Genomic DNA, 20640 nt, shown 5'->3' on the forward strand with positions numbered 1-20640 from the left:
CACATACCCCTGAGTGACATTTGTGCCCCAGGAGCCTGTTTCATGAGCACAACATGTTATTCCTGCAAGGACCTGAAACAACAACATGCACATGCTCCGTCAGACACAATGTCAGCAGGGAATTGTCTACCTCCGGGCAATTTGATTGCACACGTCTTTTACGTAGCTCAGAGGTCCAGAGGCAAACTCCAGCCATGAGGGATAGTATATGTGGATTTCTGGCACTCCCCAAGGGATTCTGAGTTCCTAACACTATGAATGGGCTGCATGCATCCATACCACGTGTCTAATTAATTCTACCCTAATTCAATGTACATGTAAGTTTTCATTTAATTAACAATCTCTCTGTCTAGCTTTTGATAACACATCCTTCACTCTAATCTCTATTTTTTTTCACTTCACAAATTTGCATGCCATCCTTAAGTATTTATTAGTCCACAATAATTTAATGTTTTGGTAACCGTGATGGTCCAGGAATTATGCAAGAGGCAAGGATCTTTGTGGGTGGTATCTTTTATTGGACCAGCTGCCTGGTTGGGATAAAGTTGGCTGGGATGAAGAAAGCCTTGCATTCAAAAGCTTCTCTGACTTTATCATGCAGCTGGTCCAATAAAAGGTATCATCCACAAAGATTCTTGCCTCTCGCAATATAATTTCACAAATACAAGCTCGTCCGCACAGAGTTTAATACAAGCTACCCACAAAAGCTAGCAATGGAAATAGCATACTCTGCAATGCAGTGTTATCCTAAGGGTCCGGCAATCCCAGCACCTGGCTGAAGCTATTGGACATGATATTCACCTTCCATTCAGGCTAAATGAGAGCTCTTTGTTAAACAATGGCAAAGTCCCATCGAAGTGCAAGCCAGCATGCAAAAGGAAGGATAGCGATTGAGCCAAAAGTCGAAAGGGGCTCCTAGGCCTGCGATGGGGAATGGATTTGATTTCAGCCGTGTGCCCATGTGTGTGAGAGGGACACAGCAGGACCACTGCAAAGACTCACAGAGAACGTAGCGAGGAAGCTTTACAGAGAATATAGCAAGAAGTACTTGGCAGAGGACTTGGAGAAAAAAAGCTGAGAGAGGTCTACACTAGAGGCTGGCTAGCAAGAGCCTTGGAACGGTGAGCAAAGACACTTCTGGCCTGTTGTTTGGAGTCATGCTGGGTTCAAGGAAATTAGTCTTTATGCGTGTTCATGTAAATAAAACTAATAAGTACTCCATCACCACATTCGCCTCCTAATGGAAAGAACCTGCACCATGCTGAAAACCAGCTAACTGCTGGAAAGAATAGTTAGCAGCCTTTGCTGAAACCCATGGAGGGAACCAGGCTTTCAGAGACCGTGATGATGGACAGACTTGCTGGACAGATGGTATCAACTGTATGGAAATAGAGAATAAGAGGCTGGGTATTTCTTTGTCTTGGGTATTCTGCTTTGCAGGCAGCCTGACATCCAAGAGCCTGTTTGTCATATGCCTTTTTTTACTGAGATGTCTCTATCACAAAATCCTGCAATTCTCCCTGAAAAAAAATCTGTCTCTCTTGTGAATCCTTCCAGAATAGGGCCATTTGTAATCCAGTCCAATGGAGGAAAGCCTATGAGAAATGGAAGGCAAATAGTGAAGTTTATTTGCAGATTGTTGCAATATTTTGGGGTCATCTCTTTGAGAGGTCAGAGCAGGGTCCTACCATTACATTTTTCAAATGCTGCTCTAATGCCATTCTCAATTCAAAGAAAAAAAATCTACCTTTTTTAGAGCCAGAAGAAAATATCAGAGACAGGAGCCTGGTCTAGGAATTACTTTACCTTCTTGGTCTTATCCATTATTCCTGGGTTGTGTGTTTTATATTCCTTATTTCTACTCAAACACTACTTCATTAACTGAAGAAAGAATCCAAAGGGTCAGTAAACACCACTGCCAGAGGTAGCTTTTTTTCTGCAGAAAACATTTCTGTTAAAATTGGGTCTCTCTCCCATTTACAAAACCCATCCTGGTACATTTTCACTTAGCTGTTACTTAACTGTTCTTCTTGGAAATCAAAATATGAATCAGGCTCTCCTTTTGACCTCCTGAGATTGGATAACAAACCACAATTATAATCGTTCTCTTAAGTGCCTGCAACAGATCTGTATTATTCTTGCAGGGCTCCAACTGTCTGTGGATATCCACAAAAACATCACAGTGCAGTTTCTGGCAACACGTTAGCTTGCGTGTCTGCGTGCAATCCAGAATGAATAAACTTCCCTGTTTTGGGTTGTCAGTCCAATCATCTATTGCTGCAATGTTGCCCATTGCTTCTCTGAAGAATAGTTCCTGCGTTAGTACTATCATCCTTGTCCATGCTGTGCGTACTATGCTGGCGCATGCAAACTCTTGCAAAGTGATATAGTCCATTGCCTTTTCTTCCTTCCCATTTTGCCTATAGGATTGGGCCTGCTTTGTCTTGGGCTGGTTGTCACAGTGGGTGCAGTTCCACATGCTGCTCTTAGTGGGCTCAAGTATGGAGCTCCATACGCTTTTCTATGTCCACGTCTCTTTCTATATTTGAGTTTTCTATGGTGCCAGGGATGGGAGACCTCTGTCTGTTCTCCAGAAGCTTCAGTTTGCGCTGTTTAACTTTCTCTGCTTGGCAAAGTCCAAGGGTTAGTTCTGTGCCTTGCAAGAGTTTTTCTGAGTGTTTTTTGTTCCAGATCTTAATTGCAATGTGATCAGTAGTAATTAGGAACTAAACTAACCCTGCAAATTTGGCTCCTAAGCTTGGGATCAGTCACAAACTCTCGCATGGCTTCACCTTCCTCTTTTACTGTATGTTTAAAAACGTACCTCATACATTTTTCCTTTTTATTTGTCCTGACTCCTTACGCACAGTTGGATAGTCAGCCTCCTTTCTCTCAATCCAACTGAAAACCGTTAAGGGTATCTAGTGCTTCAAAACTAGCTATTGTCAGAAAAAGCTGATTCAAACAGCTGCTCAAACGACGCAGTCAGTCAAGTAAAAGATACTACCAAACAAACCCTGCTTCTTATGTATTCTCTGGGACATCACAGTTATCGCAGCACTACAACCCTTCCTTTCCACTGGCACACATTCCCTACAGGTGCTGTTTACCCTACTGTTTTCCATATTGCCTGAGTTTCATCTCTGGTAGGTCTTTTAGCCACTCCTTTCCCACCCTGAGAGAGGGTCTTAAGCTCCTTTTCACACCTGGAACCACACCACATCCCGTGATCCCTCAGGGTTTCAGGTGCTGGCAAGAAATCAGTTTTATTCAGTGTCTGGTTCCAGCTGTTTGTGCATCACAAAAGCTTTAGGGGACCCCAAGCTGGCTTTCCATCTGGGAAGCTCATCGGTTGGCACATTCCCCACAGCACCAGGCTTCACAAGCATTTTCCTGATTGCACCCTTTCTTTTTTCTCCAACTCTTTCAGCATGAAGGAGGAGGAAGGGCTGGAGTATAAATAAGGAAACAACAAAAGTAGAGAGAGAGCTGATGGCTGGCCAGTGGAAACTCTCATTCAGCCTTACATGCCTAGCTTGCATTGAAGCTGATATTCAACCCAGCCCAAAACAGGCAATAGCCTGCTGCTTAAGATGTTCACTTAAGCGATGAGAGATCAGGGTTCAAGTTTCGGCTTTGCCTAATGCAGCTCCCATAGCCAGATGAGTGCCCTGCTCTGCAGGGTTTGGGCTTGTTGGCTCTGCTTTTGACCTGAAATATCATCACACTAGCACAAAAACTCCTTTCCAGAATAAATTGTTCGTAGAAGCTGATGTGTACCCTCAAAAAGCTCTGGCTTAAATTAATTGGCTTTTTCTGACAAAAAGAAAACTCAGCAAAAAAAATCCCTAAACAATCCCCAAGCACTCATATGAGCTTTTCTGCCTTGTGGAAAGTGAAGCGCCCTTATCTAACAGCTGAGCAGCTGTTTTGTCCCTACAGTAGCAACATCCCCCCTCGTCCATTTTATGTGTATGGGGTGTTAAGAATGAGCCAGATTATTCTCAGTCACCAGTCTAATCTGAGATTGGATAGCTCAAAGCAGGCTGATGATAGAGCACACTGCTTGAGTATTTATTTAAAATTGCATTATTAGAAAACATTTTAAATAGCCTCACTAAGGTTTCAAAGAACCTAAGGGGCTCAACCCATATTGAAATTCAATGGGATTTATGTTGCTTTTTTATTACAAATAGGTGTGTGTAGTCTGTAGACTGTAAGGCTGCGTCCAGATGACCGGGGCGTGCAGTTTGTGGCACCACAAACTGCATGTGCAACACAACATTAAAATGTGCCCCGCACTGCAGATTTGCAGCATGGGGACAAAATTTGCTACCAGGACTTCCCAGAGGCAAAAGAAAGCACCAGGGAAAAAACTCTGCCGCGCACACTGCAATAGCATGCACTGAAACAAACTGAGGCTTGGTCCTCCAGTGCAATGCCCTGGCATCCGGCCAGAGCATCTCGATTCTCTATTTGTGCCCCAGCTGCTCCAACCTGCTGGAAGTGGGGAGGAGCTGGGCAAGAGTGGTTTGCCCACAGTGGGACAATGTGTCGCACAATGAAGTTCACATGTAGGGACACGCATTGAGGCACAAAGTAATGGCACAGATTTGTGCAGCTACTATTTGTGCTGCTGCAAGAACACAGCCTTACTCATCTGGACACAGCCTAGGAGTCAAATCACCAGCATGCCTGTGTTTTATTGGTGCTTCTGCCACTGATTCACATTGAGACTCTTGGCAAGCCACTTAAATGCCATGATTTCATCATCTTTACCATAGGGATACTACTGCTTCCGTATCAGACAGTACCCTGGAGACTCTTTTAGTGAACATAACTGGAAATCACTCTGCCATCTTCAGGTACCAGGCACTCTGTAAGCATCAGGAGTTGTTAGTACAATTGATCAAATAGTTTTCACCAAATGGTTTTCCAATATTTTTGGAAATCCTTTATGTGTTTATTGTTTTAACTCTTTCCTCAAGTGGGCCGATACTTGGTGAATGGTTAGTCCAGCAAATGTCGTGATTGATTGAAAATGATTTCTTGGGTGATTTCTGTAGGTAATTATTCACTCCCTGTTAAGTCCATTACGTGTGTGGCCTCTATTGTGTAGCTACTCTAGTCATTTGGAGACTTTTTCCCCTTTTCAGCTATTGCAGTGTGTGTGTGTGTATGTGTGTGTGTGTGTCCATACTCAGGTGGACATTATATATAAATGATAGGCTGATTCTAGCATTCATCTCTCCCTCTCACAGAGAGCCTGCAATATGCTTGCCAGCATCTATCCTTCCAAAGTCTGGAAAATATTTCTTCCCCTGACTGTTTATTATTTTTTAAATAACCATGCTAATTATTTGTCCCAATTGTGCAGATTCCATCCAGGCAGGAGGTGTTCTGATTATTCCCTTTGTTTATGGTATTAGAGTTAGACTATTGCTGATCTTATTGTTCTTATTTGTAACATGTTTGCCTCAGTAGGACAGTAATTGTGTTGAGCAAGTTGGAGTCCAATCTACAAAGCAGAACGTTCAGAACTGCAGAAAAAAGGCTCCAATTTCTCAAGCAGTGTGCATATTACTCCTCCACTCGGATTATTAAATTCTAATTATAGCCTGTTGATCCCAGTTACAGTGTTGTTTGTAAATCTAAATGCAGTTCTCTAAAGGTTGCACTGATATGTATGTTTTATTCCTTAACCTGTTGATGTTTAGTAAAAATACTACATTTGCATAAGGGAGCAGGTACAGGTTAGCGTGCTCCCAATCGAGCTCTCTTGATAGGGGCCTCAGTATTCCTGGGAGCAGGGTTATTCCAAGATTGTCACCTTGCAGAGCCAGTCTAGATAATCCTAAACCTGATCCTAGCCCACTGCATTGCCCGCAGTGCCTTAGTACCTGTTGAATCTCAGAGTTGGGAAAAATAACGGGGAGCTATGAGCTAGAGCATTGACATGAGGAATTGGAGTCACAATTCAAGCTTTTGTCATCAGCTCCCTCTGTAGCTTTGTGCTAGTCACAGACATGTCTAGAAAATGAGATTCTCTCTCCCCTACAGAACAGAAGGAGGACTACCGGGGCGATCTGCAGCGAAACAGCTGCTGAATATGATCCTGATCTTCTGTATGGGGTTCTGAAAACCCCCTCCAAGGCCTCAGCATTTTTCAGTTCAAGCCCATTTTTCCAGTGCCCAACCTGTGCGTGCCTGTGATTTCCCACATGCATATAACCACAGCTTTCGTTTATGCCTGCTTTATAAAATGGAGGCCTCACTGACTTCGGTGGGGGCACAAGCTGGCCTACCATTCGTAAGACACTTTAGACATGAAAAGCACCAGGTAAGTGCTAAGAATGGCCATTAATTTCCATACACAATAGTTTCTTTTTTAGATTTTCACAAACATATTTGTTGGAGAATAGCAATTAAATCCTATTGGGTCTGATTTCCTCCTACTGACTTCAATAGGAGCAGGATTGAGGCAATTTTAAATTTTTTTTTGGAGGGGAAAGAGGAAAAGTGCCAGAAAGGAGCACTTGCAGACAATAAGGTAAAAACCGCTTTAGAATCAGCACTATTGTATTTATTATTTTAATTTAAGTCAAATTAGAGAGGGAAAATGAAAAGCAAAGCAAAATACGTTTTAAAAGTATCTCTAATGTGCAGCGAGCCCAGGGATTTAGCTGATATGATCTGACTGAATTTTAAAGTCTTTTATTTCCTTTCCCTTGGAGGGTTTTAGAAGTAGCTTTAAGAGCCCTTTCTCTTTACTAACCTTGTGGTAACCGGAAGGAGCAATACAGTGCCATTTTTTCCTTAAAAAATGGCATTCTCTGGGCACCGGTCCTGGGACTAATTAAAGCCCACAAGCAAAATGTTGTCCGGGGTTTATAAATCACTGGCCTTTTAATGCAGACGAGCTTCTTCGGGTAGATGTGATATCTTTTATTAGACCAACTAAACAGTTGGAAACGTTGTCCTGTGCAAGCTGCCCGGCACAACCGCCCTCCTTCAGGCGTAGGGAGAGTCCGCTGGTGGCTTCTAAAGAGTTTGTAAAGAAATGGTTTTTTTAAATAAATGGCATTACGGCTTTTTTACATAGCTGGCATATTGCTAGTACAGGTACACTAGATATATATATTTAATAACACCTTGCTCCTTGCCTTTGCATCACGCGGCCCCGACTCCAGTCAACGGATCCTTCTCGGCGAGGGCGAAACGGCCCGCGCTTGACTGACGCTCGTGCTCGCGGCGGCTGTGAGGGCTCCGGCCGCTAGAGAGCGCCCGCGCCCCTGGCTGGGCTCCCGCGCCCGCCTGTGGCCCGGGCCTTCCGCATTGTTGAGGGGAGTCCAGGTGGAGGGAAAGTTTTGATTTCCCAAACACGCGGTTGCCATGTGTGCCGCCGGCGTTTGTTCCAGCCCAGGCTGTCGGGGAAGGAGCCTGCGCGGAGGCGCTGCGGGCCCCGCGGCTGCCCCGGGCGCGCGTCGGGCTGGGCGGCCCGGCGGCAACCTCGCGGCGCGGAAGCGGCCCTTGGCGGGGCGCAGGCTGGGGCCCGGGGGTGCAGACCGGGCCGGGAAGAGGCGACCGGAGGGACGGGGAGGAGGCAGGCGTCTCGCCGCCAGCTGGGAGGCGACTTGCACCCTCCCGGACCAAGGTAAGAGCCGCGCCGACGGCGCCGGCATCCGCCTTTCCAGCCCAGGAGGCCTCGGCCCCGGGGTGTGCTGACCCCCCCGGGCCCCTCTCCGGCCGGCCGGGGTAGGAGCGGCTCGACGTGAGCCCCAGGCGGCTGTCGCTGCCCGGAGCCAGCCCCGACGGCGGCTGGGAAAGGCCCGGGCCGTGCCACGGACACGTGCACGCGGGGTGCAGCGTGGGCGTATGCGAGGGGTGGGTAACATAGACGGGGGAGGTGGGAGCTGCCTGCGTGTGCGGGGCGGGGAGGGGGTACAGGTTACACACATGCACACGCGCGCACGTATCAGGTGCGTGCACACGTTTGTGTGCCTAGGGAGTGCGTGTGTATCGCGGCTGAGCTCAAGTGTGTGTGTGCGGACATATCGTGCGCAAGGCAGGACGGGCTGTCGCACCCCCGGCCCCGTGTGAGCCGCTGCGGGGGCTCCCGCGCCCCGTCCCGGTGCCGCTGCCCTGGCGGGGGCGGGGGCTGCCCTCGCAGCCGGCCGGGAAAACGCGTGTCCCCAGGGCAGGGGCTCCCAGGCCGAGGAGGGAGGGAGGGAGAGCGACGGCCTCGGGCCCGGGCGCCGTCCCGCCCTGCCACTGCCTGCCCCGGGCCCTCCGTCGCGTCCCTGGAGCCCGAGCCGGCTCCTGTCGGGCAGGGACCCCCGCGCCGTCCCGGGCCCGAGCTGCGGGTCTCGCTGCCCCCGCGGTCGGGGAGACGCACACACGAAGGCAGGCGGAGCGGGAGCGGGAGCGCGACGGGGCGGGCCAGGCACCCGCGCGGCAGAGATGCGGGCCCCGTCTCGGGGCCTCGGGCCCGGGCGCCGAGCGGCCCCGCCGGGCCCCACCTTGGCCCCGGGCTCGGCTCTTCTCTGCCGCGCGGCTTTGAGCAGCTTCCCCTGGGGCGCTTGACAACGGGAGCAGCTTCCAGCTGTGCCCCCGGGACGAGGCTGGAGCCGGGTCCGGTCACAGCCTCGTCCCTTCCCAGGAGCTGCGCCTCGAGCTGGGCACAGCGCCGCGGGCTCACGTCGGGGGGCATTTACGGCCCTGCGGGGCGAGGCAGCCAGGGGGAGACCCTTTCCCAGCCGCTGCTGCTGTCTCAGGGGGCTTGGCTTTGGGGCTGGGATTTCTCGGGGCCCTCGGAAGAGGCAGCAGGATACCCGCCAGCCCGGGGCTGCTCCCACCCGCACCCGCTGCTGCCGTGGGAGCGCATCCCCGGCAGGAGCTGCGTGGCACTGTGGAGGCTTTCACCAGAGCGCCCGAGCTGCCTCCCTGCCCACCCGGGAACTCAGCAGTGAGCTGAAGCATTTGGGGGCGGCGAATGAACCGTGGGGTTGTTGCGTGCCCCAGGGCACAGGGAAAGGAGCCTGGATTTCTGGCTGCAACCAACAGCAGATATAGTAAAATACAGGGGGGATGAGGGCATGTCCATGACAGGCGAATCCCAAAGGGACGCAGAATTTTGGGTGGACAACAGAGCCACTTCACTGGGTTATAAATATAGGCAGGTAACACCGGTTAACTCAGTCAATTTAAGGGCTCTGAGCTTCTGCACTGGCCTAATAGTCTTCTGGCGCTCCTGTTTCTAGAGACTAGTACAAGCAGAAGTCACTGGCTTGCTGCACCTACTGCACGTCCTCTGGCAGGAGGTCAGTCTAGGTGGGCAGAGCAGTCTCCTCTGGCCTTCGAATCTATGAGCCAATGAAGCCGTGGGTTTTTACTGACCATCATTGCTGATTTTTATCATAGCTCTAAGCAAGGAAAAAGCATGTCACCACTCATTCACATATTAATGGACGGTCCTCGCCTTCTAAAGCAGAGAGAACTGGCCAATTTTAATTTCCTTTGATAAATGGAGAGCTAAGGCTGTCATAAACTTACTCCATAAATTCTGATTGAAGTCAAGCAGGGTTATTTGTTTAGTAAGATGCATTCTTCAAGGCAGGGACAGTCTCTTTGTTACAGATATATGCAGTGCCTAGCACAATGGGGTTGGATGCTGTAATCTAGGTAATGAGTAATACTCAGTGTGAGTATGGATTTCCTAATCTGGCTCCAAGTGACGATGACTCAGGTCACAGAGGACTCATGCACCGTATGTGTTGGTGGGTATGCCTACGATGTGCATGATGCAGGGAGAACACAGCAAAGGATATTTTGCAGCATTCCTCTAACTGAAACACCTTCCTTGGGACCACTTCTGGTTTTTTTTATTTGCCGACATTTGGGTGAATGAGAATTTTAGCAGCATAGTTAAGAACAGCAAAGCTTTTAACATGTCCTGTGACATGGCTGACAACCATGGCAGGACTCACCACAGCAAGACTCTCTACCCCAGGGGTCTTTCCAGCCTTAGGTTCCTGATTGTTGATGAGGTTATTTCATGGTCTTTAGAAGTAGGGTTCTGTGGAGGGATTTGTCAGACAAAAAGAGGGGATGCTTGAGGGACAAGAACAAGGGAAGTTTTTCAAGAGGAAAATACACAAATGAAAATGTCAAACTGAGAGGAAGGTGCAAGCAGTAATGGGACTTTGTCAGGGACATAGCTTTCTTTTGCAATTAATAAGTTTTCTATAAAAATCAGTTTTGTTTAATGTAGATAATATCTTTATTAGACATACCCATCATATATATTATCTAGATCTATAGATCTAGATAATATACATCTCCCTCTCTCTCTCTACATATATATGTATATATAGATATCCATATATATAGCTAGGTATCATGCCTATTTTATTTATACACATGTATATATATAAACTCACTCATGTGTGAAATAGTCCTAAGACATCATGAGGGATCTTTTAAAATTGGTAGTGAATATGTGCATCAAAGGATGTGGGGGAAAATCTCTCAGAGCTCCACATTCCTCAAGCATGTTAACAAGCTGACTGTACAAAGGAGTGTGTTATATAGATTATGTTACACCACTCCTTCCTAAGTGCTGGAATGGAAACCAGACATTCTGAACCAAATTAAACACTTTGAAATGGAGATAATAGAAATTTACTACCTCACAGGGGTGTGGTGTTATAGGCAGGTATAGAGATAAACCAGATTTTTATGCCACTGCTATCACAATAAGTATTTGTGATGTTGGCGTTGCTGTGTGGCTCTCATTTAAGTGCCTTATCGCTAATATGATGCAAACAGCATTCAAACTAATATCTCAGATATAAGTTGTAGCTGAAAATTAGTAACTATTAAGCCATTAAATCCATCTCCAGTTAATAGTTGATAGCTTCTTACAGATTTTGGTCCAGTGAGGATCTCAAATAAAAGAGAAAATATAACATAGGCTGTTAGAAAATGTTTCCTGGTGTTCAACCTAAATTGTCTTTGCTTGTGCTTTGTTATTTCTTTAAGTTGCACGTCCCCATGCCATCCTAAATACTGTACTTGTTTTTCTTCCTTCGGATATGAAGGACCCTACCATGTTTTTGCTAAAGAAAACAAACAGTCTTCAAATGTACACTGTGTTTTCATTTTTTTCCCCTACAAATATATTAAATTAAGGAGCAAGAGTTCAAGTCTGCTCAGTGCTCCAGGTAGGAACTTGAATATATAATAGTGTCCAAATTCCTGCTCTGTTTTCTCCTATGAACATATTGTTGAGATGGTGTGTTATTTTGCTCCTAAATGTTAGGACATTTTTAGTAGCATTTGATTTAAGTGTTGATCCACATTCAAAACTCAACAAAGGCAATTTAATACATTTGGTGCATATTTATAACACATTAGGAATATGTATTAAATTGTAAGACTAATTTAGTAGTAGACTAGTGAATTTTTTTATCACATTCTCAAAATATTTATATAGAACTTTATGCTTTACTTACCTGATGCACAATGATACCATATGGAAAATATACTAATTCATTAGTCTTTCTTACAGTCGAAGGTCTACAGAACTTTGCTCAATGAAAAGCAAACACCATTTTTAAAATGTGCATTTGGACTCAGGAAACATTGTCTGATGGGGTGACACAACTCTTTTCTCTAGGCCAAACTGAATGCAGTTAAATAAGTGCATAGGGAACAATAAACAACGTATGAGACAAAAGGTTCATTTACATCACTTCATTATTGAAACAGAATTAGAGGTCATAGAAGGTGCCATAGTTACAGGATTCATATTTCCTGCTCTAAAATAAATTCCTCATTTTCCTCCTGATGTTTGTTTGTTTGTTTGTTTGTTTTTCTAAATGTCTCCACTTTGCTTTGGCATTTATTTAGCAGCAGGAAACCATTATCCTTTGACGACATCCCATTCCATTGTCATTCTCTCTTAAATATCCAGAGCAGTGCTATTGCTATGTGTGGCCTCTATGGTAGGAATTTTTATGTAGCATTCACTGTTGATTTTCTGACCTAACCTCAACCAGGCAAGTGTAAATAATAATGTTTAAAATGGAAATCTTTCATGAAGTTTTTACAATTTTTTCCCCCTAATAAAATACCTCCAGAATGTATTTGTGGCTTGGTTGCTTTGCTTCCTAACCAATATATGGTGAGAAAATAAATTCTGAGTCCTCGTATTCCTAGCAGGGATAAAGAAGTGTCATATAAATCAAAGGATTTGGGGGTGGGAACTCATTCCCCAGTTACCTTCAGGAGCATGGGCAAAACACCAGTTTACAAGAGACTAGTCGCTTTGAAGTCACTGGAGCTATTCACATGAACTAGTTGAAGCAGTGTTTGTAAGATTGGAGTTTTAGGGCCCAAATCAACCCCCCTTGAAGTCAATGGAGAGCCTTCACCTTGACTCAAGGGCCGATGGATTAGATCTTTTAAAACGATCAGAAGATAAGTACTGTGGAATATTTTTATTTGTGTTGAGTTTTCCTTCCTGCTCTTCTGTTGATCTCAGAACATCATGCAAACTATCTGAAAATCCTATTACATGCGTTATCTACTGCCTCTCCTTTCAAGTATAGAAATCTAATAATCTATCTACCTCACATGTCCTTCGATATGCATACTCTAGTTTATCCAATGTGGTTGCCTTTCTTTTCTTTTGTTCTAAAATTCCTTCACTTAGGCAACAAGGTCTTTCTTTGTACGATTCTGTTTCATTTAGAAAATAAGTGGATCATTATTTTCCTTGAGAACCAAACTCTAGCAGTAAGTAATTTCTAAAGCTGTGTCAAGTGTTTCAGCATAAAAGTTATTCTTGATCTTTGAGTTTGTTAGATATGTTTACATCTAATCAGCTAGCTCCCATTAAACAGTGTGTATTTAAAGTTCTTTTTGAAGAGTATAATGATTCCTGCTGCACCTATATCCATATGACCACAATACAACAAAGCATGTAAGCGTAGACTTACCTTTAAGCATTGGGTAGCCTTATCAAAGTCAATGGGACCACCCATCCATTTAAAGTTAAGCATGGATGTGTATGATTTACGGTATAGGAATGTTAAGCTTATTGTAGCTGTGCTTCATTTTAATCAAATATTTTAAACAACTTGGCTACAGTGGTTTTCCCTTGATATTGCCTAAAACTATAGCTTTAAAGAAAAAAACAGCACCTTGCATTTTACAAATCTGTCAGTCCTTTAAGTCTCCTATTGTGTCCCAGGTTTAAAAAATGTGTTGTTCCCCTTTGAATGACTGTACTGAGCACACAAATCTGTGACTTTTTATATATCAACAATTACGTTTTAACCATTGGATATGGCTCTGATAAACTGTCTTCCAATTTTCTTCCTACTAATTTTTAAATGGCTTAACCTGGCCTATTTTGAACCTTCACATGCTTTTACTTTTTATTGCTATTCTCCAGTGTCGTATTACTTCTGCTCTTTTTCAACATACCTAATAGTTTTCTACAATGTATTAAAAATACTTCTCCAGACGTGTGTCTATAAATTACTAATGGGCATTATTTGCCCTAAAACAAACAAAAAAAAGGCAATACTTGATCCACCTAATCAATCCCCTCTGATTAAAAAAAAATGGAGAAAGAGACAACTTTTGCACCTTACTTTGATGTTGGATGTTTTCAGAAAAAGTGGGGCAGTGAATTGCAGAGATCATGTCTCTTTATTAAGAACCCCTTGTGATTACCCCATAGACATAGGATCATAGGAAAGTAGGACTGCAAGGGATCTTGTGAGGTCGTCCATCTAGTCCAGTCCCCTGCTCAGGGCAGCATCATCGCTGACTAAAAACATCTCAGCCAAGTGTCTGCCTAACCTGCGTTTGCAAACTTACAGGGAGGGGTTTTCCACAAATTCTAGCCAGTCGTTTCCCAATCTGTATTTGAGCATGCAATATTCCTTCCCAAATTTAAGACTTTGCATTTGTCCTTGTTTTATTTCAGTTCATTTTGAATGATTTCTTCAATTTACAGCCATTCTGGATCTTAGCCCTGCCCTCCAGGGTGTCTGCAGCTCCACCCAACCTTCTGTCATCTGCAAATTTGCTAAATGTGCACTCAATCTCATTACCCAAATCATACCAAGGTGCTAAATAATACTGGACCCAAAGCAGACCCCTGGGGAATCCCACTTGATACCTCCTCCGAACTAGACATTGAGCCATCTCTGACTACTCATTGTATAAGATCAGCCAACCTGTTAGGTATATCTACTTTCAGCTAATTTTCATTAATATGTTAAGAAAATAGATAAATAGAGAACGGATTCCAAGGAACAAACTTGATGCTATACTCATTAAACACCATTTGACTTTAAAGTTGTGAGATTAGGGTCTATGAGGTGAAGCACCCCCACTAAAATCAGCCAGTGTATGGAGTCTTGCTGGGAAAGAAGCAATTTTGCCAAGTCATTGAGGCTTGCACTATTATAGGACAAAATCAATCCCTGGAATTGCATCCAAAAGGAAATTAGGAGTTGTTGCAAATATTGCAGAAGAGGTCTAATAACATGCCACATAACTATTTTACCAAAAAAATTGTAGAAGATGGAGCTTCTGAGGGACCTTCAAGTACTGCTCCACATAAGATCACGTTTCAGTACTCCACTGGAGAAGTCACAGTGACACAGATCACAGACATGCTACATATGTCTTAGAGAAGAGTTTGCAGGCATTTAACCAGATGACAATGCAAAAGGGTGATATGCTGACCACTCTTCCGGGAGTAGCTGATACAAAATCATCTCTATATTGTGAAGAACTTGCTCATGATTCCTGGGGAAAAATTCCTTCCTAATTATAGTCTTCTCCAAATCCTTCCCTGAACCTGTTAATGTCAATGTAGTTAGCTGGTTTAGCTGGGAGGCAGCTTCCCTGGTCCAAATGCCAATGTCATCCAGGCACCGGGAAAGCAAATATATGACACTATGTGATAAAAAAAGAGACACTGCTTTGTGACATTCAGCATATTTCTGCCAGGAGAGCCCAAACCATTGCAGTGGTGCTTCTCCCAAAAGTGCTGAGCAGACGGTTGATACGGCAGCCATGCAGAACCCACAGAGAAGAAATGATTGGCTTGAAGTAAAATCACTAGGTTATAAACCAGGACATCTGACTTCAGTTGCCAGCTCTGCCACAAACTCCCTCTGCTATTTGATCTAGTAATTTAATAACTCTCTGCCTCAGTTTCTCACCTTTGAAATACTATAGGATCATTATTTTCTCTGTAGTTTTGACAGTCTTGCCTCTTACAAAGCTCTATCATAGACCTCATAAGCATGCTCTGTCTACTTTAGGGATTTGTTACTTCTCAGGTGTTTAATTTTGACCACAGTTATTTTGAGTGTTGTGAAGTAGCCTTATAGCTGATAGCTCTAAGCTGTGATCACTTTGCTTCAGGCTGCTTAATGTAAAGTGCTTTGAGCATGGACCTAAGGCCCAGAAAGACATGAGTTGTAATCCCAGTGCTAACAGTGATTTGCTGTCTAGCATTAAGCAAGTCTACTTCACCTCTCTCTGTTTTCCTTCCACCTATGCAAAATGGACATATTATTACCTCCTTCTCCTCAGACTGGCTACTTAGGTAAAGTTTGAATCATGGTTTGAAAATAAAAAGAACTGTAATATTTCTTTAATGGAAAGAAAATAAAGCTGGACTGAAGGAGATTCTCCAGACTATCTTGGCTAACTCTTTTCCACATGCTTCAGAGATTAAATTAATCAAAGGACAATTTAATATCAGTACTGTATTTTCTCACATTCAACACGTACCTTTTTCTAAAAGAAACAGCAGCTGGAAATTTAGGAATGCATGATAAGTGAGGCAATATGGTCAGAGCAGTGTCTATGAGTTTTCACGAGGTGAAAGCAATCCCCTAGGAGCAGAACAATGAGCAGGCTCAATTCCCTAGCTGCTGCTTACTGTTCAGTTGCCTACTACAAGGAAAGATCCTTTTTTCTTTATTCTGCCTTTCAAAAACAAGGTGCATATCTTATTCCAAAGCATGTTGTACGTGAGAAAATATGGTATTTGTTAAAGTTCCCAGCAGTGCAACTCACTATACTGCATGACTGATTTCCAGCTGAAGTGGCAGAAGTCCAAACACCGGAGTCATTTTAAAATTAGGTCAGGCGAAGCTTTTTAATATTGTGCATTAGCGGGAGGGTGGCCAAGATAACATACTTCTGAGTCCCAGGTATCTGTGAAAAGCTGACGATTGTGACCTGGCTGGAATGCACTCCACCCTTCTCTCTGTGTATTTTCAACCCTGCCGTCACTGCCTTGAGCCATGCTTGACCTGGCTTTAAACTAGCTATCTCAGATAGTGCTGGTGCTGTAAGCACAGTGGTATGGATCTCTCTCAGGGCTAGATGTCCCAAAGTGGTTCAGAAATGGCATTGGCATACTCAAATATCCCACTGTCTATGTTTGCAGGACTGTTTTGGCAAACACTGCTGCCTTCCGTCAGGTAATAATTATTCATATTTGCCCATGTTGTGTCTTGGCCATATTAATTAATTAATTAATCATATTCATTTCTATAATTTAACTCAATGCAAAATGTCTCGTCTCTAGCACAGGACCACTCATTTTTAAAGGCACTGTAGTAAGGACCTATTCTCCAAAGGGTGAAGCATCTCAGGGCTGTTCCAGCCAACCAGAAGTACCAGGGTATTGAGAGCACATGGTTAGCTTACCAACTCTGTCCTTGTGTACCCATTCCAGAACCATGATGGCTATGTTGACTTAAGATGTGAGCTAATGGGGGCTTTTGCCCACATCTGCTAGTCTATCACCCTGGGGTCCCTAAGCCTGAGTGTCATTATCATAACCTGACCCTCCCTTTCTGTCCCAGCTAGTGGCTTTTGTTGTGGCCAGCAACCTTATGTCACTTGACCTCCTCCTTCTCATGAGTTCTAGCCTTCATCTCCATTTACTTCTGCCATGAGCAGCCTTTTTTAGTATAGCCTCCTGTGCTTTGAACCCCACTCATTCTCACCACTGCACCTGCTAGACCAGGGGTGTCAAAGATGGGGCTTGCGGGCCAGATCCAACCTGCAGAACTCTATTATCCACCCCAAAGTGCTGCCTGTGGGTCTCAGACTGGCCCTGGATGCTGAATGTGGCACATGGGGTCAGTCTTTGGGCCCAACCCATCATGCAAACTAGCCCCACACCCTTCCTCTGGCCCATAGGGCCAAATGAGTTTGACAGCCCTGTGCTAGACTCTCTGTGGAGCTGTCTGTATCACCATCTCTTTGGTCACCTGCATGCCTCCTCTGGTCCCCAGTTTTATGATTTGCCCTCCCACAGTCTGGGCCCCCTCTCCAGTTTGTTTGGTTTTTTTTACTTATAATCAGTGGACAAATCTCACTGTGCTTACAGTCTCAGAGGTTGAATTTTTGTGATCTGTTCCTAATTCATACTTGTTATCTGGCTCTGCCCAAACTAGAATAACAAATCTGCCTAACCAGAGCTAGAAGCTGAAGCAAGACAATATCAAGTAAGAGGTAAGATGTGATTTATTAGTGTTAAGTATGCTTTGCAAATGGAGCCAATTAGAAAAGGAAGTGGTTTACGTTTCATTTCTGGATATCTGCAAACCAAGTTTGGATGTCTTTTGAGAAGGTATGCTTAGCCAAATACAAGCTGTGCATTAGGAAAACATAAGTTACTGGCTATGTTACAAGGCTAACTGGGTAAAATTTAATAGCCTTTGATATGCAGAAGGTCAGAATGGATGATCTAATTGTCACTTCTGGCCTTAAATTCAATGAAATGATGAAAACTTGCTGTTTTCTTTAGCCTAACTGGTACTTAACCTACGTCAATAGTTCATCTTTCCATTTTCCCTTGCTATATCTATTCTGTGAGAATTCTTGCCACATCTTTACTGCTTTGAAAATCCATTTTTCTATTACTCTCCTCTACCTTTTGTACAACATTTGTCCTTTTTCCATCTGAAGCAGAATCATGTTAAACAATTCATGGAGGCATTATGTCCCTATTCTATACTTTATCTACAAAGCATTTTTGATACTTCATATGAAGTACATTATGTAAAAATACAATGCATTGTACTGTTTTAGTAGGATAATTCTTCGACACTTATGGATGCATTCTCACTTGTTCAATGCAGATAATTCCCATTGACATTAACAGGACTTCTGCCAATAGAAGAATGAATTTGTTCCAGTGAAATGGAGAAATTAGACCCCAAAGGGTCAAATTCTGCCCTTCAGGAGAAAATTTATGTTTTAGACCAAAACAAATTCTATTTATGAGATGACTTTCTGTGTATTAGATAACTCTTTCTCCTAATTTTCTCTCAACAATGCCATGGAGATACAAATCACTATGGGCTCAGTCCAGCTCCTATTATAGACCATACAAAAACTCTGGGTTGTATCAAGACACAAAGGCTTGATCATTTTAGTGTGGCATACCTCCATATAGGATCTTGGGAACAGTGTGGTCCCATTGTTTTCAAGAGGATGCAGTTGATCCCATTCCAATGACGCAACTAAGAAGTGTGGTCCCCAGAAGCTGAACCCCTTGAATCTGAAGGATCTGCCAATGACCAGATAACCTGTAAGCCCTGTCTTTCCTGCTTCCCTTAGTCCTTCCCCCAGCTCCATGGAGCAGCACTCAGAGGAAGCACACGTCCAAGAAATCTACCAGCGGTTTCCCCCAGAAAACTTATGTAATCCCCAGTGAAGAAGGTTGGACCAGCCCACAAATTTGTGAGTGGGATAAAACCATGGAGACCACCTGATCCACACAGCCTCTCACCATCAGGCCTTCGCCCTGTCCTCTCCCATCCACATTTACAAAGCCACAAACCTTCAGACTACAAGTGGGCAGGCTTCTAAGAGGACAGTATTCCGCACACACATTCTCATGTCCCTTTTGGCCAGGTCTTCAGACTTGAGCTTGAATTACTTTTGAAAACATATGGGAGCCTTTGGAACTAGATCTTATGCAAACTGGCTTCTCCTCCATGTTGTTGTTCCACTGATATAGGTAAGTATACTCTACTGCTCATCTTCCCCAAGGATGTTTTCCTGGAAGAGAAATAATGTAATTACAACAAGTGTAGTGTTTGAGGCTAAGAGAAGGTTAAATATTTCATCATGTGCTACCATTAATCTAGCTGGTCCCACATCCAATTTCTGGCAGGCGTCATTACCTAACGTTTCTCAGAACAGAAAGAGAGTGAAGAGAAACTTTCCCTTGCGAGAGAACACTGTGAAAGGTAGTTTCTACTGTCTTCTTCTAGATGTTGTCCGTGTATAGCCTGAAGTATGAGATTTGATAACTCGGATCACTGTCCACCATTTTATTGTGGAGTAGTCATGACACGACCCAGTCCCTTCTAAAACAGATCCAGATTCCTTCCTTCAGTAACCAGCAGTAGCAAATCCCATAGGTCAACTAGACATGTGCACAGTCATTGACTTTTCATTCCAAGTTTACTGACTTCTAATTTAATCCAGAGTTTGTTCTTATAATAGACAGCAAAGTAAAAAAGAAGATCCATTCAGTATAATATTGATTGCCGCAATCAAGTGTCCTCAAATTCTTCACTGTTCCAAGCAAAATGATTCTAGACTTTCCAGTCTCTCATTTATAAATCCTGCCATACTACTAATCATTTTCATCTTCATTTCCTCAAATTTTTTGGACTCTGCTGAATATCTCATGAGGTGTATTGAACATAGAGGTGAGCTGAACACAGTATTTAGATGAGCCTATACCGTCATTCTACCTCATTACAAAGTAATCTGCATTCTTACCTACCTTCTTTAAATGCAGGCAAGCAACCTATCGGCAGTTTTTTAAAACCGCCACTGCAAATTGAGAAGAAATAGACATTGATGGTTCCTGCTGCACCTCTTTTTCCTCAGAGGATCCTGCAAATTCAGAGGCCTTCAGATTATTCGAGCAATGTAACTAATAATTGGCAATGTGAATTACCTTACATTTATCCACAATCAATGTCATCTGCCATCGTGCTGCCCAATCTCCCAGTGTGCTTAAGACCATCTGGTAAAGTAGCCATCACAAGGTGAAATATCCCCAAATCCTCCCCCAACCCTCCACAGATTTTAATAACCCAAATGTCTGTGCTATTGGCCATTCCACACTCTTCATCTACTTTCTCCTACAAGTCATTAGTAGCTGTATTGAACTATTAGGAGTACCCATTTGAGGAATGAGTGTATTGAGGGTAATGAAATTCTCAATGCCCAAGCCATAGGTCAAATCCAAGAATGTATTGTAAATGTAAGTAAAATTATCTTTTGGCATGTCCCATCCTTTAACTCCCAAAAGGACTTCAGCCTTTATCAACTTGCAACCCAAGTTGCTTGACTGTTAGAAAAAACTTTTCTGAAACAGCTTTAACATTTTTCTTGTTTTTTCTTTTCTTTTTTTACATTTCAAATTTGCAAAAGATTGGCCACTTGATAGACTACTAAAAACAGCAAAAAATGTAAACAAATAGACATCATCAACAGTTAAAAAATGTCTTGGTTGCCATATCCTATAGCCTCAGGTCAGTGCCTGAGCATAGTGGACAACGA

General features: G+C 43.8%; 1 protein-coding gene across 1 annotated transcript in view; it reads left to right on the plus strand.

The window, feature by feature from the left end:
• Positions 1 to 7319: 7319 nt before the first annotated feature.
• Positions 7320 to 20640, plus strand: part of SHTN1 (shootin 1) — a 203695-nt gene continuing 190374 nt past the window's right edge. The window contains exon 1 of the mRNA XM_090056501.1: positions 7320 to 7654. Within this exon, the coding sequence (XP_089912627.1) occupies positions 7393 to 7654 (262 nt within the window). The 5' untranslated portion in view covers positions 7320 to 7392. The remainder of the gene's footprint in view (positions 7655 to 20640) is intronic.

Source organism: Crocodylus siamensis, chromosome 7, assembly GCF_052110815.1.
Source record: "Crocodylus siamensis isolate JL-2025a chromosome 7, ASM5211081v1, whole genome shotgun sequence".
NCBI lineage: Eukaryota > Metazoa > Chordata > Crocodylia > Crocodylidae > Crocodylus > Crocodylus siamensis.